Source organism: Garra rufa, chromosome 3, assembly GCF_049309525.1.
Source record: "Garra rufa chromosome 3, GarRuf1.0, whole genome shotgun sequence".
NCBI lineage: Eukaryota > Metazoa > Chordata > Actinopteri > Cypriniformes > Cyprinidae > Garra > Garra rufa.
The window spans coordinates 29,479,411-29,495,026 of NC_133363.1; the positions used below are offsets into that span (position 1 = coordinate 29,479,411).

The 15,616-nt window shown below is 35.8% G+C and overlaps 1 protein-coding gene across 1 annotated transcript in view; it reads left to right on the forward strand.

The window, feature by feature from the left end:
* Positions 1-7,312: 7,312 nt before the first annotated feature.
* The window catches only part of LOC141331540 (kinesin-like protein KIF9), a 9,897-nt gene continuing 1,593 nt past the window's right edge, over positions 7,313-15,616 (forward strand). Inside the window, exons 1-9 of the mRNA XM_073836596.1 lie at positions 7,313-7,408; positions 8,573-8,738; positions 8,834-8,940; positions 9,023-9,253; positions 13,392-13,475; positions 13,590-13,682; positions 13,860-14,007; positions 14,183-14,247; positions 14,328-14,405. Coding sequence (XP_073692697.1) covers positions 7,313-7,408; positions 8,573-8,738; positions 8,834-8,940; positions 9,023-9,253; positions 13,392-13,475; positions 13,590-13,682; positions 13,860-14,007; positions 14,183-14,247; positions 14,328-14,405 — 1,068 coding nt within the window. The remainder of the gene's footprint in view (positions 7,409-8,572; positions 8,739-8,833; positions 8,941-9,022; positions 9,254-13,391; positions 13,476-13,589; positions 13,683-13,859; positions 14,008-14,182; positions 14,248-14,327; positions 14,406-15,616) is intronic.

Consider the following 15,616-nt stretch of genomic DNA (forward strand, 5'->3'; position numbering starts at 1 on the left):
GACAATCAGTGTGCGACAAGGAATATTATCACAGCCTGAAAAACTGTAAGTTTTAAGTTTGTAATTTTAATTAAAACATTTTTTTCATTCTAACATTTATTATGTAATTTTATTTTATTTATTTATTATTTCTATATTGAATTGTGTAATGATGAGTAGAAAATAGAAATGAATAATAAATATATTCATACCAATAAAATGAAAAATTACTTTGAAGAGAAGTACATTTTAGGTGCAATTTGCCGGTTGTCCAGCAGGTGCCCTCATAACTCTGTTTCCTTACGATGCACTTAAGGCTTTACGATTACTCCAGAGCACTCGTAGATCTACGAAGATTTTCAAGTGCTACTTAAGTTACGATGTTTTTGGGAAACAGACCGTAATATTAAGATCAGTCGTACGATCATTTTTACGAACTTCTTAGGCTTACGATGCTTTTGGGAAACGCAGCCCATGTCAGTCGTTGAACGTTAAATTTAGATTTAAATACAACATGTAGTGCACGTATTTGTGAAGGGTAGGAACTATAGGCCAGGGCTGTGACGGTGGCAGATTTTTACCAACTACGGTGGTGCGGTGTTTATATATATATATAAAGAAATGAGCCTCAAACATTATTAACAAACGTGCGTGTTTAGCAACTCCGTCGTTGAACAAGCAACCTACAAAACGCTAAAATAAATCAACGAAATAATACATTTAAATAAGGAAGTAGCCTAAATAAGAGTTAAATAGGCTATTAAACAAACATTCGTTGCAAAAAACAACCTCGACAGCTGATCAGAATTACTGGCCCGAGTCCGACTGGAACCTGTCTTTCTCTTCCCCATTGCGCAGCTGCTGTTTTTAATAACAAAGTAATTACATTTATTTTCGTTTCTTTAGTATATATAAATATATAGAAATATATTTGGAACACTTTTATTTGTGAAATTCAAGTTTTTGTTTTTTAAAGTAACGAAGCGCCCAGCGGCCGACATATGAATTTAGCCTTCTCAAATCATCACGATTTAAATTAAAATCCTTAGATATATATATAAAAAACTGAAAGCATATCACAATATTAGTTTAATCGTTTAACTTAGATAAATGTGTAGGCCCTATAGGCGCATATCTAATCGTTTGTGCGCAGAGTGAAAGCTTTGCAGGACATGAGGTGCAAGCGCCACGTGAAACTTCATTTTTGCTCATAAATGTAAGAGTAATACATTTACTTTAAATTATTACTGCACTACTATAAAACGAAATAATTCAAATCGAAAACAAAACTCTTTTATTAGATATAGGCCTAATCCATAAAGATGCATTTAGGCTTTAAAAGCGCGTCCAGTGAGCAGGGCTGCGTTCTCCGATAACGTTGTCTCTTAGCGCGCTATGAAGACTCAAAAGGTACACCTTAACTACAGGTGTACCTTTCCTTCGTGTGTTCTCCGAACTATACCTTAGGATGTTGCTTAAGGTAAACCTTCTTAAGTGCGACCTTATCAGGTGCTGTCCATGGTGGAGGTGCTGAATAGGTTGATATCGATGCCTCGGTGATCGATTGTGCGCTCTTTCCTTCACAGCGGTATAGGTAAAGTATTGAGAAAACAATGTTTTTTTTTATATAAAGAAGCGTTTTAGAAATAGTACAAACTGCATTTATCGGGGCTCATTGAAATATGTACATGCAGAAATACACGTGGATGTGTTTCAACTTATTCTCATCATTTTGCGTACGAATAACACGACTTTGCAATAGTGTGTAATGCATAAGCCAAAGTCCAATTTTGCGTGCATATGATACGCCAATCCTTCCAATTAACTTCAATGGAGAGAGGATGCGTATAAATACCACGCATCATCTTTTATATAGATGATATAAAAGATGATGCGTGGTATTTGTATGCATCCTCTCTCCATTGAAGTTAATGGGAAGGATTGGTGTATCATATGCACGCAAAATTGGACTTTGGCGTATGCATTACACTCTCCGCGCACGGCGCCGTCTTTGATTTAAAACAAGTACTCACTGTCTCGCTGACATAGCTATAAAGTTTGTGTGAACTCATCTTTCTTTATATAGACTCATAGCCTTTTCTGTCAAATGGTTCGCCCGCTGATGTGCCTCGAGATAGTAATTTAAAAAAAAGCTAACAACCATGAAAACTTTATTGATGAAAACACTTCCATACACTGGCCAGAGGAGAACTGGTCCCCCGAATGAGCCTGGTTTCTCCCAAGGTTTTTTCTCCATTTCTGTCACCTGTGGAGTTTTGGTTCCTTGACGCTGTCGCCTCTGGCTTGCTTAGTTGGGGACATTTTCCATAGCGATATCGTATACTATTTGAACTGAACTGGATGATGATATCACTGAATTCATTGATGAACTGCCTTTTACTGAAAATTGATTGTTTACAATAATGCGTTACTTACACACTATTGGTCTGTTTAAATACTGTGCAGTTGCTTTGACACAATCTGTATTGTTAAAAGCGCTACATAAATAAAGGTGACTTGACTTGACACTGGGTGTAGGCTATAACAACTTAAGTATTTTATGTGTAAAATTTTAAAGTAAAGTAAAAAATGCAATTTTAATACTAAATCAGATTTTATATTAAATGTTCATATAAAATTTTCTATTTGTAATTAAACTGCGATGTAAAAAAGCTTTTTGCGTGGTGCCCACTAGCGGTATGAACCGTCAGCAGCGGTAAGGTATAGCTAACAGCGCTCCAGACCAACCTTACCAACGTATGACTTACAGAAGGTATACTTAACAAAGAAGGTTTCGGAAAACACATATTAACGATAAGGTACTTCTTAAGGTACAACTTAAGAACGACGTAGCGTTAAGGTGATTTCGGAGAACGCAGCCCAGATCTTTGCGACACTGACTCAGAAAATACTAGTTTATTTATAAATAATTTGAATATCTCCTTACTTTTCCCCCGCCACATTCATGGTAATTACTTTAGCTGGGGCTTTGCGGCCAGTTTAATCTTACTGCGTGCATCTGAACGCGGAACTCTGCTGAAGGCACTTGCGCTCGCTGATGCTGCTGTTGGCGGGACACTAAACACCGACAAGGCAGAATAAATAGCAGAAACACTGTATTTTATGCTTGTTAGTGTGTTTTTCTTCAGATATTTGTCTTTTCTCTTTATTACGACAGGTGAATTGTTGTAAATTGTTAAGCACTGTGTTTTCATAGCATTCAGAATGTGGAATAGTGTGATTTAAAAAAAAAAAATAATAATTGACATTTTTAAGCCAACTAATCGATTAATCGAAAAATTAATCGGCGAACTAATCGATTATCAAAATAATTGTTAGTTGCAGCCCTAGATATTACTAATCAAAAATTAAGTTTGAATATATTTATGGTTGAAAATGTACAAAATATCTTCATGGAACATGATCTTTACTCAATATCCTAATGATTTTGGCATAAAAGAAAAATCGATCTACCTGTGCGACTTATGACTGGTTTTATGGTGCAGGGTCAGTAATAAAGTGAATTATTACAGTTTGAGATGTGATTTCAAATAAGTTATTATACAGGAACATTTTCTCCAATTAATAGTTTAATCAATTTTGATATTAGCACCAAATAATGAAAATGACAATTTTGATAAGCATACATAGACTAAGCATACACAGGCTAATAAAATTGTTATTTAACCCTTTACCTTTACTTGGTAAATGGTGCAATTCTCTACTTTTGATATACTGTACTATAATAATAGTAGCTTACTCTCAATGTTTTATCATTCACCATAACAGTCATTATGGTCTTGAGTCGTTTTTTTTCTTGTACATTTGCCACATTTTTTAACATGTTGCATAATTGGGCAATACAAAGATAATTTGTTCAACAAACATCAAAGCACGTCATTTCAGAAGGGTAGACTGTTAAACAGGTTGTTTTCCAGTTCTCTTGTCTTTAATCTGAGAACAAAACAAATAACATTCAGAACGCAATGCATTTTTATGTTTTACTTAAACAGCGTGCAATTTTGACTTACCATAAATTTAGGGTTTTGTAACCCTTGAGTTGTGTCTGAGACTTATGTGAAGTTTTGTTTCCCATCGTTCTGCTGAAAGAAAAAAAAAATTAAACACTTTACTATGTGGGTCTTCATATATGCTGTATATACATAATTGACTCACTAAAGTTTACCGAGGGTAGAATAAACTAAGGCAAGAACAAAAACCCAAGATCTCGTGACGCCATCTAGTGGCTGACACACTGCAAACTGAGAGCTCTCTTTGGTTTACATGTTATTTTACTAAAGGCTGCACACAAGAGGGCCCGCATGTGTTACTGTGGCTGTAGCACACACATATAAATCATATTTGAAGTAATATTTAGACTTGTGTTATCAATTTATTCATTGTCAATATAGACATCAAACTGTTCCACGCAAAAAAAAAAAAAAGAATGTGAATAAATTATGAAAAAACAAACAAAAATAACTTTATATACCACTTTCCCTAAAAACCCTACAAGCCCTAGATAAAACTGTATTATTTACAGGATAGATTTGTGAGTACTTAAATTTTTCACTGAAGGGTACCTCTGCAAGGTTCGTTGAAATGGTTGTTTCCAGAATACTTTCTTGGGTTGTATTTGTATTTGTATTGTTAGTCATCTGTTGTGGACAAGAATCAGGACATATATAAAAAGAGCATGAAACATTGAAATTTAATCTGATAGCTTTTAAAGCTCTTTATCTTACTAGAGGTGAGATTTACAGCAGGATATAGTATAACTGTGGTTCCTGATATTACTGTTTAAAGCAAAAAATGACACGTACCTGCTCAGAATTACTTTCATTAACAGGAGTTTGCTGTAGATATATTAGTAGATATAGAGGCAAGAAGCATGTTGTTAAAAGTTATGTCTCCATCATAAATTAATTAAAAATTATTTTTGGTAATGTTCATACTTTTGCCATTTCACACTGCATCTATAAATGCTTTTTCTTGAACATAAAAGTGTTAATGTTTTCCTTAAGTTTAGTCTCTTGGAGGCTGCTAATTACCTGTGAGGGTTTATATAACAGAAATGTGAAATCATTGGTCTTGACTGGTGGCTGTGTAAAGATCAGGTAGTTTTATTAAAAACAACACTAATACAGATAGTCACCATTATGAATTAATGCAAAAGTATTTTTGGAAATGTTCATACTTGTCATTTCACATTGCATTAATGAATACTTTTTCTTGAACACAAAAGTGCTGTTTACGTTTAGATTCTTAACTGTGAGGATGATGCATTTACACCTACCTCGCCATTGGCTGATGTCTGCAAAGATAATAATGAGTAATAATGAGTGTACAATCAAATATAAAAAATAATAAAATTCTGATTGATTCTTATACTATAACCAGTATAAAAGTTAGATAAGATATACAGCTAATTCTGAATGATACATTGGACATATATTTTACTGATCAGTGACTTTATTTATTTTAATCATCGATCATTCATCAATATTTCTAATACATAAATCTCAAAACACATATATACACTATGTTAATAACTGTTTTTGAATAACTGCAAAACTGAAGTTACCAGCAGTGTACGATTAATGGTACAGGAGAAATATTGTTACATACCTTATGCACTAGGAGTGTTACCAAACAGGCACACAAAACCCAGATGAACACTTTTGTTTCCATTCTCTGTGTCACTGTCTCTGCTGGAGTTTTGTACCTGAGATGTCAAAGAGCTTTAGAAGAGGTTTTTTTGTGTGTCAGAGCTGGTTGCTTGCAACAGGGAGGAGCCATGAACAAACTGATGGTCATTCAACAGTTGGATCAGTAGCTTTTTTTTTGGTAAGTTAACCAAGACTCTCAAAAGGTCAATACAAAAATTGACTCTCAAAAATGAACCCCTAAAATGCAGTTTCATTCGCTACTATCTTATCCATCAATGTTGCAGATAATCCTGGAACATTTTAGATGAACATACATGACTTATCCACCATTGTTTCTATAAGAGCCATTTGTAAATTTTATGGATCTTGCTTCCGGTCTCATCCGCACCCAGCTATTTTAAGCTGTATAAAACAGCTCCTTTCGCTGCTTGATATTACAACTTGATGTGTCTTACCATGTTATTATCTTATTATGAATACACTAGTTTATAGTGCAAACAGTTTAAACGTTTACTGTATGTTGTTATTCTTTTCGTTATTTCCATTTATTACACGGCTCTTTGGAATGCTTGATTCTGATTGGTCAGTTGAGACATTTGCAGGTCCGTTCTTTTCAAATAATCACCGCTCCAAAGTAATAACGCATAGCCGGTACTACTTGTATGTTTAAAATCCCTCCGTGCCAACAAAGATTACCGTTTGGCGCCATCTTGTGACAAACACTGGACAACCACAATTAACAATGGAAAATTTCGACATTAATCTATTTAAATTGTCTTACTAACGTACATAGTTTGAATGTTAGTCACGTGGTACTATATCGTTTCGCGGAAGGATAAAAATGTTAATTTAAAACAAATATGCCAATAAAAGGTTTCAAATTCATATTCATGTCCAGTTTTTTCCTTATGTGGCAAGTAGCCGTGTAATAAGCGGGATAATGTACAGGCAGCCTGTAGTTATCGCGAAATAAGCCCCTTCAGTGTGATACGAGACCCTCCGCTTCGCGTCGGGTCCTGATCACACTGTCGGGGCTTATTTCTGCGATAACTACCGGCTGCCTGTACATTATCCCTTACATAGCAGCTAATAAGCCGGATGTTTGCCATAGGCTTAACATGTCAAAATATTGATGCAGAAGAAAATAATCAGGTGAGACGCCATCTAGCATTTAAAAGCATTTTGAATGAAAACGGCAGTGAGGGATAGACTACAGTCTTTACAAAGGCACTCGTATAAAGGTCCTAGATCATATATCTTAACAACTCACAACTTTCAAAGCTGTTTTATGGAGTTTTTGTCTACTTAAATGATTTTATTCCTTCGTTTCATCCGCCGAACAATTGCTCTGTTAACAGTACAGCTTCGTTTTTCATTCCTTCAGAAATTAAATACTGTATCTGGCGCGCTACCCTGATGACTGCGGCCTGTTCGACTCTAGGCGTTGTCATGCCAACGTCATCAACACCAACTGTATCCAACAACAGACAGGCTTGTATGTTGTGCTAGCGCACAGGCTACGCAGGTGAGTCTTTGAGACACTAATAAACCACCGAGTTTACCTATGCTAGAGATTAAAACTACAACTCCTATGTCATATAATAGTTTATACAGACTAATTTGTGGCGCTGTGTGTGATAGAGATACCCTACACTGCAGGAATCATGAGCTCGCAGGCGTCTCCAGTAAAGGTGTACATTCGCATCCGACCTACAGCCAATTTTGCTCATGAGATTATTGAATGCCTACCTGACCAGCAGGTAACCTATGCCGTGTGCCAATTTTATCATGTTTAAATGTTCTTTATTGTAAATGTACCAATCTGTAAAGTTAGTGTTGTATTGTTTCTTGCAGCCTGGTTTAATTAGGCTTCTTTAATGAAACATGAAACATGATTCAAAACACAAAACAATTCCAACAATTCAACATAAGTACTATAAAATAATATATTTAATAAAATGAAAAAGCAAAGAAGACAAAAGAATATTGCAAAATGTGTATTCATCAAAATACACCTTCAGTCAAAGGATCACTCATCTTGATGGGATAGGTAACACAAGAATGAAATATCTGGAAAATTCAGCCAAAAATGAAAATGGTACTCTCAATAATGGTGGCGGACTGTCCCAGGAGTAAAGAAATCGTTTAATAAAATCATTATTTTTGTTTTCTTTGCACACAAAAAGTTTTCTCGTAAATTCATAAAATTGTGGTTGAACCACATGGACTATTAATGAAGTTCCTACTACGTTTCTGTGCCTTGACCGTGGTAGATCCCTTGCTACCTATGGGGGTCGAAATCTCTCGGATTTCATCTAAAATATTTTAATTCGTGTTCCGAAGATGAATGAAGGTCTTACAGGTTTGGAATGACATGAGAGTGAGTAATTAATGACAGAATTTTCATCTTTGGGTGAACTAACCCTTTTAAGGGATTGTTTTTTGTGTGTGTGTGTGTGTGTGTGTGTCTGTAAGTATTAAAGATTTGAAGATGATTACCAATTCCATCTGGATTTTTATTGGCCAAATCTAAATAAAATTTTATAAAATCCATATTTAAATAACTTGCCACAATATAAGCAGCGAAAAATTCAAAAGGTGCACTCATTACAATCTAATTTAAATTTGTGTCTGAGAATAAATGCCATTAATTATTCAAAATGTAACCTCTTTAGCTTTCGGTTGAAGAGAAAGAATTTGAGACTCTTTCTCTTTGGAGAAATAAAAAAACAAGGGATCTCTTACTTTGAAAAGGAAAATTCTGTGCATTTAAAACAGTTATTATTATTACAACCTCCTGCATAAAATTAAGTCTAGAAATTATTACTTAGTCCTGGGATCACCAACAGAGCCAAACCCACAGGAAACACCTGCATAAACAGATTGATTAATGCTAATTACACCTGTCCTTCTTTTTTTTTAAGACTTTGAAAGTGAGATCAAGGAAAGACTCCAAGAGAGGAAAGAGGAATAATCAGCTGAGCTCATGGGTATTTCAGCTGAATGGGGTGCTGCATAATGTATCACAAGAGGACACCTATGATCGTGTTGCCCACGGTGTAGTGCTGGGAGCATTTGAGGGCTACAACGGTTGGTCATTCAAATGCATGTATGTAGCATATCTGAAATCACAAACAGTGTGTTTATAACTTTGTGTTTAAAATGTTTATAAAATGTGTGTTTAGGTACAATAATGTGCTTTGGGCAAACTGGAGCTGGGAAAACATACACTATGACAGGTGCTGCAGAGACTTACAAACAGAGAGGCATCATTCCTCGAGCCCTGCAGGAGGTGATCCTGACCTATAATAAAGAAGCACATAGACAGTGTTTCTACTCTTATGGCTAATAAAAACCATCTCTCATTTCCTCAGGTTTTCCTGGAGGTAGAGCAACGTGCAGATCATACCTTTACTGTTCATCTTTCCTTCCTGGAAATCTATAATGAGACTATGGTAGACTTGCTCTCCAGCTTAAAGAAAGGAAAATGTTCGAATAGTGGGGTCTTAACGGTGGTAGAAGAAACAGGGGGTGGAGTCTCAGTTAAAGGCTTGTCTTTACATCTGGTTCACAATGAAGAGGAGGCTCTCAATCTGCTTTTTGAGGTAAGAGGTCAAGTCATAAAGTCAAGTCAAGTCAAGTCACCTTTATTTATATAGCGCCTTTTACAATACAGATTGTGTCAAAGCAACTGCACAGTATTTAAACAGCACCATAGTGTGTAAGTAACGCATTATTGTAACAATCAATTTTCAGTTAAAGGCAGTTCATCAATGAATTCAGTGATATCATCGTCAGTTCAGTTCAAATAGTATACGATATCGCTGGAAAATGTCCCCAACTAAGCAAGCCAGAGGCGACAGCGGCAAGGAACCAAAACTCCACAGGTGACAGAGATGGAGAAAAAAAACCTTGGGAGAAACCAGGCTCAGTCGGGGGACCAGTTCTCCTCTGGCCAGACCAAACAACAGTTTGTACCAATGTCTGATTGTAGAGAACTCATCAGGATCCTGTGGTGTAGCGCCGATGGCCGTCAAGGTTGGCGAGGTCTTTATTGATGATCCGCCTTGGAGCTCATCTGGTTGACATCCACGGCTATTGAAGTCATCTCTAGGTGGTGATCCATGATCTAAGCTGGGTACGGACTGGATCCGGGGGACTGGAGTGACCATCTGATCTGGATACAGGCTGGATCTGGTGGCTACGGTGACCTCGGAATAAGAATGAAACAGACTAATATTAGCGTAGATGCCATTCTTTTTACGATGCAACGAGTGCATCAGGTGTTATGGGAGGTGTTTTCGGTTCCGGTTGACCTAATTAATGCAGCCTAACAATCCTTTAACGGATTTGAATTATAGAAATGTGTTAATGTTTTTATGTGTAAGCCAGGTTAAAGAGATGTGTCTTTAATCTAGATTTAAACTGACAGAGTGTGTCTGCCTCCCGAACAGTGTTTGGTAGATTGTTCCAGAGTTTAGGCGCTAGATAAGAAAATGATCTGCCGCCCGCAGTTGATTTTGATATTCTAGGTATTATCAAATTGCCAGAATTTTGAGAACGCAGCGGACGTGAAGGACTATAATACGATAGGAGCTCGTTCAAGTACTGAGGAGCTAAACCATTGAGGGCTTTATAAGTAATTAGCAAGATTTTAAAATCTATACGATGTTTTATAGGGAGCCAATGCAGTGCTGACAGAACCGGGCTAATATGGTCATACTTTCTGGTTCTAGTAAGAACTCTAGCTGCTGCATTTTGGACCAGCTGGAGTTTGTTTATTAGGCGTGCAGAACAACCACCCAATAAAGCATTACAATAATCTATCCTTGAGGTCATGAACACATGAATTAATGTTTCAGCATTTGACATTGATAGCATAGGTCGTAATTTCGATATATTTTTAAGATGGAAAAATGCGGTTTTGCAGATGCTAGAAATGTGGCTTTCAAAGGAGAGATTGCTATCGAATAGGACGCCTAGGTTCCTAACTGATGACGACGAATTTACAGAGCAGCCATCTAGTATTAGACTGTGTTTTAGGTCATTACTTGTGGAGGTTTTAGGTCCAATAATTAGTACCTCTGTTTTTTCAGAATTTAACAGTAAGAAGTTATTCGCCATCCAGTTTTTAATATCAGCTATGCATTCTGTTAGTTTTTCGAATGGATATGTTTTGCCGGGCTGTGAAGAAATATAGAGCTGAGTATCATCAGCGTAACAATGAAAGCTAACACCATGTTTCCTGATGATATCTCCCAAGGGTAACATGTAAAGCGTAAAAAGTAATGGCCCTAGTACTGAGCCTTGTACTCCATACTGCACTTGCGATCTAAATGATACCTCTTCATTTATTGCCACAAACTGATGACGGTCAGATAAGTACGATTTGAACCATGCCAGTGCACTACCACTAATGCCTACATAATTTTCAAGTCTATTTAAAAGAATGTTGTGGTCAATAGTATCAAATGCAGCACTAAGATCCAGTAGCACTAATAGAGAGATGCATCCACGATCGCTTGACAATAGCAGGTCATTTGTTACTCTAATTAGAGCAGTCTCAGTACTATGATATGGTCTAAAACCTGACTGGAAATCCTCACAGATACCATTTTTCTCTAAGAAGGAGCATAATTGTGAGGATACTACCTTTTCTAGTATCTTTGACAGAAAAGGGAGATTCGAAATTGGTCTGTAGTTAATTAATTCATAGGGGTCAAGTTGTGGTTTTTTAATGAGTGGCTTAATAACAGCTATTTTGAAGGTTTTGGGGACATATCCTAATGATAGTGACGAATTAATAATATTCAGAAGAGGATCTATGACTTCTGGAAGTACCTCCTTTAGTAGCTTAGATGGAATAGGGTCTAACATACATGTTGTGGGTTTAGATGATTTAACAAGTTTATACAATTCCTCCTCTCCTATAATAGAGAATGAATGGAATTGTTCCTCAGGAGATCTACAACGCACTATCTGATGCGATACTGTAGCGGGCGGCTGTATGGTTACAATTTTATCTCTAATAGTGTCTATCTTGGAGGTAAAGTACGTCATAAAGTCATTACTGCTGTGCTTTTGGGAAATGTCTAAACCTGTTGCTGCTATATTTTTAGTTAATTTAACCACAGTATTGAACAAATACCTAGGGTTATGTTTGTTTTCTTCTAAGAGAGATGAAAAGTAATCCGATCTGGTAGTTTTTAATGCTTTCCTATAAGATAAATTACATTCACGCCAAGCAGTACGAAAAACCTCTAGTTTTGTTTTCCTCCAGCTGCGTTCCATTTTTCGTGCTTTTCTCTTTAGGGCGCGGGTATGATCGTTATACCACGGTGTTACACTGTTTTTCTTAATCTTTTTTAGGCGCACTGGAGCAACTGTATCTAAAGTGCTAGAAAAGAGAGAGTCCATAGTTTCTATTACATCATCAAGTTTTTCTGAGCTATTGGATATGCTGAGGAATTCAGATAAGTCAGGAAGATTACTTACAAAGCAGTCTTTTGTAGTAGAAGTGATGGTTCTACCTTATTTGTAGCAAGGAATTGAATTAACAGTTTTAGCTATCTGGATTATACAAGAGACTAGATAATGATCTGAGATATCATCGCTTTGCTGCAGAATTTCAACGCCATTAACATCAATTCCATGTGACAGTATTAAATCTAGAGTATGATTTCGGCAATGAGTAGGACCTGACACGTGTTGTCTAACCCCAATAGAGTTCAAAATATCTATAAATGCTGTTCCTAATGCATCTTTTTCATTATCAACATGGATGTTAAAATCACCCACTATTAAGACTTTATCTGCGGCCAGCACTAATTCGGATAGAAAATCAGCAAATTCTTTAATAAAGTCTGTATGGTGCCCTGGTGGCCTGTATACAGTAGCTAGCACAAACGTCACAGGGGATTTATCATTAGTACTTGTTTCTCTGGATAATGCTATATGAAGCACCATAACTTCAAACGAGTTATAATTGAAGCCCGTTCTCTGAGAGACATTGAGAATACTGCTATAAATAGTAGAAACACCTCCTCCTTTACCTTTTAGACGCGGTTCATGTTTATAACAGTAATCTTGGGGGGTGGACTCGTTTAAATTAATGTAATCGTCTGGTTTTAGCCAGGTTTCTGTCAAACAGAGCACATCTAGGTTATGATCAGTGATCATATCATTTACAAAAAGTGCTTTCGTAGAAAGGGACCTGATATTCAATAAGCCAAGCTTTATCAATTGTTTCTCTGTATTATATATATTTTTTATTTGTTGAACATCAATTAAATTGTTAGTCTTGATTTGATTCAGGCGTTTTTTGTATTTTTTTGCTCGGGGAACAGACACAGTCTCTATAGTGTGATATCTAGGTGAAAGGGTCTCTATGTGCTGAGAAATAACATGAGGTATTTGAAAAAAAGATGAATGCATATTTATCCCAGCAAACATAGACTATTTCCAGTAAACCAAATGCTTATCAGGTTTTGTTTGCAATGTCAGGGGCAAAGGTTTATTCTTATCTCTCATCACTTCTGTTGACAAATTGGCTAATGAGAAACAAAACAACATAACCACCATCAGAAAAAACAGAAGCTTCTTTAAAGGTTTCATTATGACAAAAACATGAATGCTTTGCCCACATGGTTAAATGCTAAAGTGCATTTAGAACTGGATTTTTATATTTTTGTTACAAAATCAGCTTATCTGTGATAAATAACATTGTTCCCACTTCACTAACAGGGGGAGATGAACAGAATCATTGGAGAACATGCTCTTAATAAACATTCCTCCAGATCTCACTGCATTTTAACTATCCACATTGAGGTAAATCCACAACACATGCCTCATTAGATTCTTGAACTTGAGTAATCTGGCCTTTTTACATAAATGGGTATACTTTGGCATGACATTAAATTTGTGTTTTTTTGTGTGGCATAGTCTCGCTCTCGCACACTGTCAGATGCAAAATACATCACCTCTAAACTGAACTTGGTGGACCTGGCAGGATCTGAAAGACTTAGCAAAACTGGGGTCAGTTCATTTTTCCTCTTATCATAACCATAAGAGCCTTACAGTTCAGCCGGATACTGAATGTGTAGTTTATCAAATATTAGCATATTATTTGCACTAGTCTGAAATTCTTGGCTAGCTCCTGTTTACATTTTATGCTTTTCACTCTTTACTTTTTTTTTTTTTTTTTTACTTTAGTCAGAGGGTCAAGTCCAAACGGAGGCCATGTATATCAACAAGTCCCTGTCTTTCCTGGAGCAGGTCATCTTGGCTCTAGCTGACAGACGTAGAGAACATGTTCCCTTCAGACAGAGCAAACTTACCCATGCACTCAAAGACTCACTGGGTTAGTGTGGTTTTGCAGTTATTAACTTTACCCACTATAAGTTGAACTATAGGAGCAGCTAGAATTCAGCCACAGAACATCAACATGTAAATATTCATTTTGAACACTAGAAAAATCTTCATTTCTGTTTACAAAATTAATATAATCTTGAGATCTAATGATTTCTCTCTCACAGGAGGAAACTGTAACACAGTGCTTGTGGCAAACATATATGGTGAAGCGGCACAAATTGAGGAGACGGTGAGATGCTTTTAAAAAATATATATATCCATTGAGGTGTATTAGTTAAGTCTAAAAAAAACTCATGATTATGTTGGCAGCTTTCAACTCTTCGTTTTGCTACCAGAATGAAATGTGTGCAGACAAAGCCATCAATCAATGAACATGTTGACCCAGTGGTAAGATTTTATGTACAGTTGAAGTCAAAAGTTTACAGACACCTTGCAGAATCAGCTAAATGTTAATTATTTGACCAAAATAAAAGGGATCATGCAAAATGCATGTTATTTTTTGTTTAGTACTGACCTGAATAAGATATTTCACATAAAAGACATTTACATATAGTCCACAAGAGAAAATAGTTGAATTTATAAAAATGACCGTATTCAAAAGTTTCCATACACTTGGTTCTTGTGTTGTTACCTGAACCCTTTCCATCAATGACTGTATGATTTTAAGATCCATCTTTTCTTTTTTGAGGACAACTAAGGGACTGATATGCAACTATTACAGGAGGTTCAAACACTCACTGATGCTTCAGTATGAAAAACCATGCATTAACAGCCAGGGGTAAATTTGAAGAACTTATTTTGTCTTCTGGGAAAGTAGCTTTGTCTTCTGTAAGTATCTTCTGTAGTTTCTGAAGGGCAGTACTAAATGAAAAAAATATGATATTTAGGCAAAATATATATATATATATATATATATATATATATATATATATGTGTATATATATGTGTATATATATATATATATATATATATATATATATATATATATATATATATATATATATTTCTACACATCTTCATTCTGTTCAAAAGTTTACACCCCTGGCTCTTAATGCATTGTTTTTCCTTCTGAAGCATCAGTGAGCGTTTGAGCCTTCTGTAATAGTTGCATATGAGTCCCTCAGTTGTCCTCAGTATGAAAAGATGGATCTCAAAATCATACAGTCATTGTTGGAAAGGGTTCAAATACACATATATGCCGAAAAACGAAAGAATTTGTGTGACCTAAAGGGTTTCTCTGAAGAACAGCAGGCAGTTTAACTATTCAGAACAAACAACTATCACTAAACAAAAAAAAAAAAAACAGCTGTGGATCATTCAGGTAACAACACAGTATTAGAATCAAGTGTATGTAAACTTTTGAATTTATTTTCTCTTGTTGACTACATGTAAACGTTCAGGTCAGTACTAAATAACATACATTTTGTATGATCCCTCTTATTTTGGTAAAATAACTAACATTTTGCAGATTCTGTACTTTGTAAAACTGTATATTACAAAGCTAATAGTCTGATCATCTAATAATAATATCTTAGAAAAATTCATGTGCTCACTCAACTAATGTGTAAATTAAATTGACTGTTTATCAAGCTTCAGGT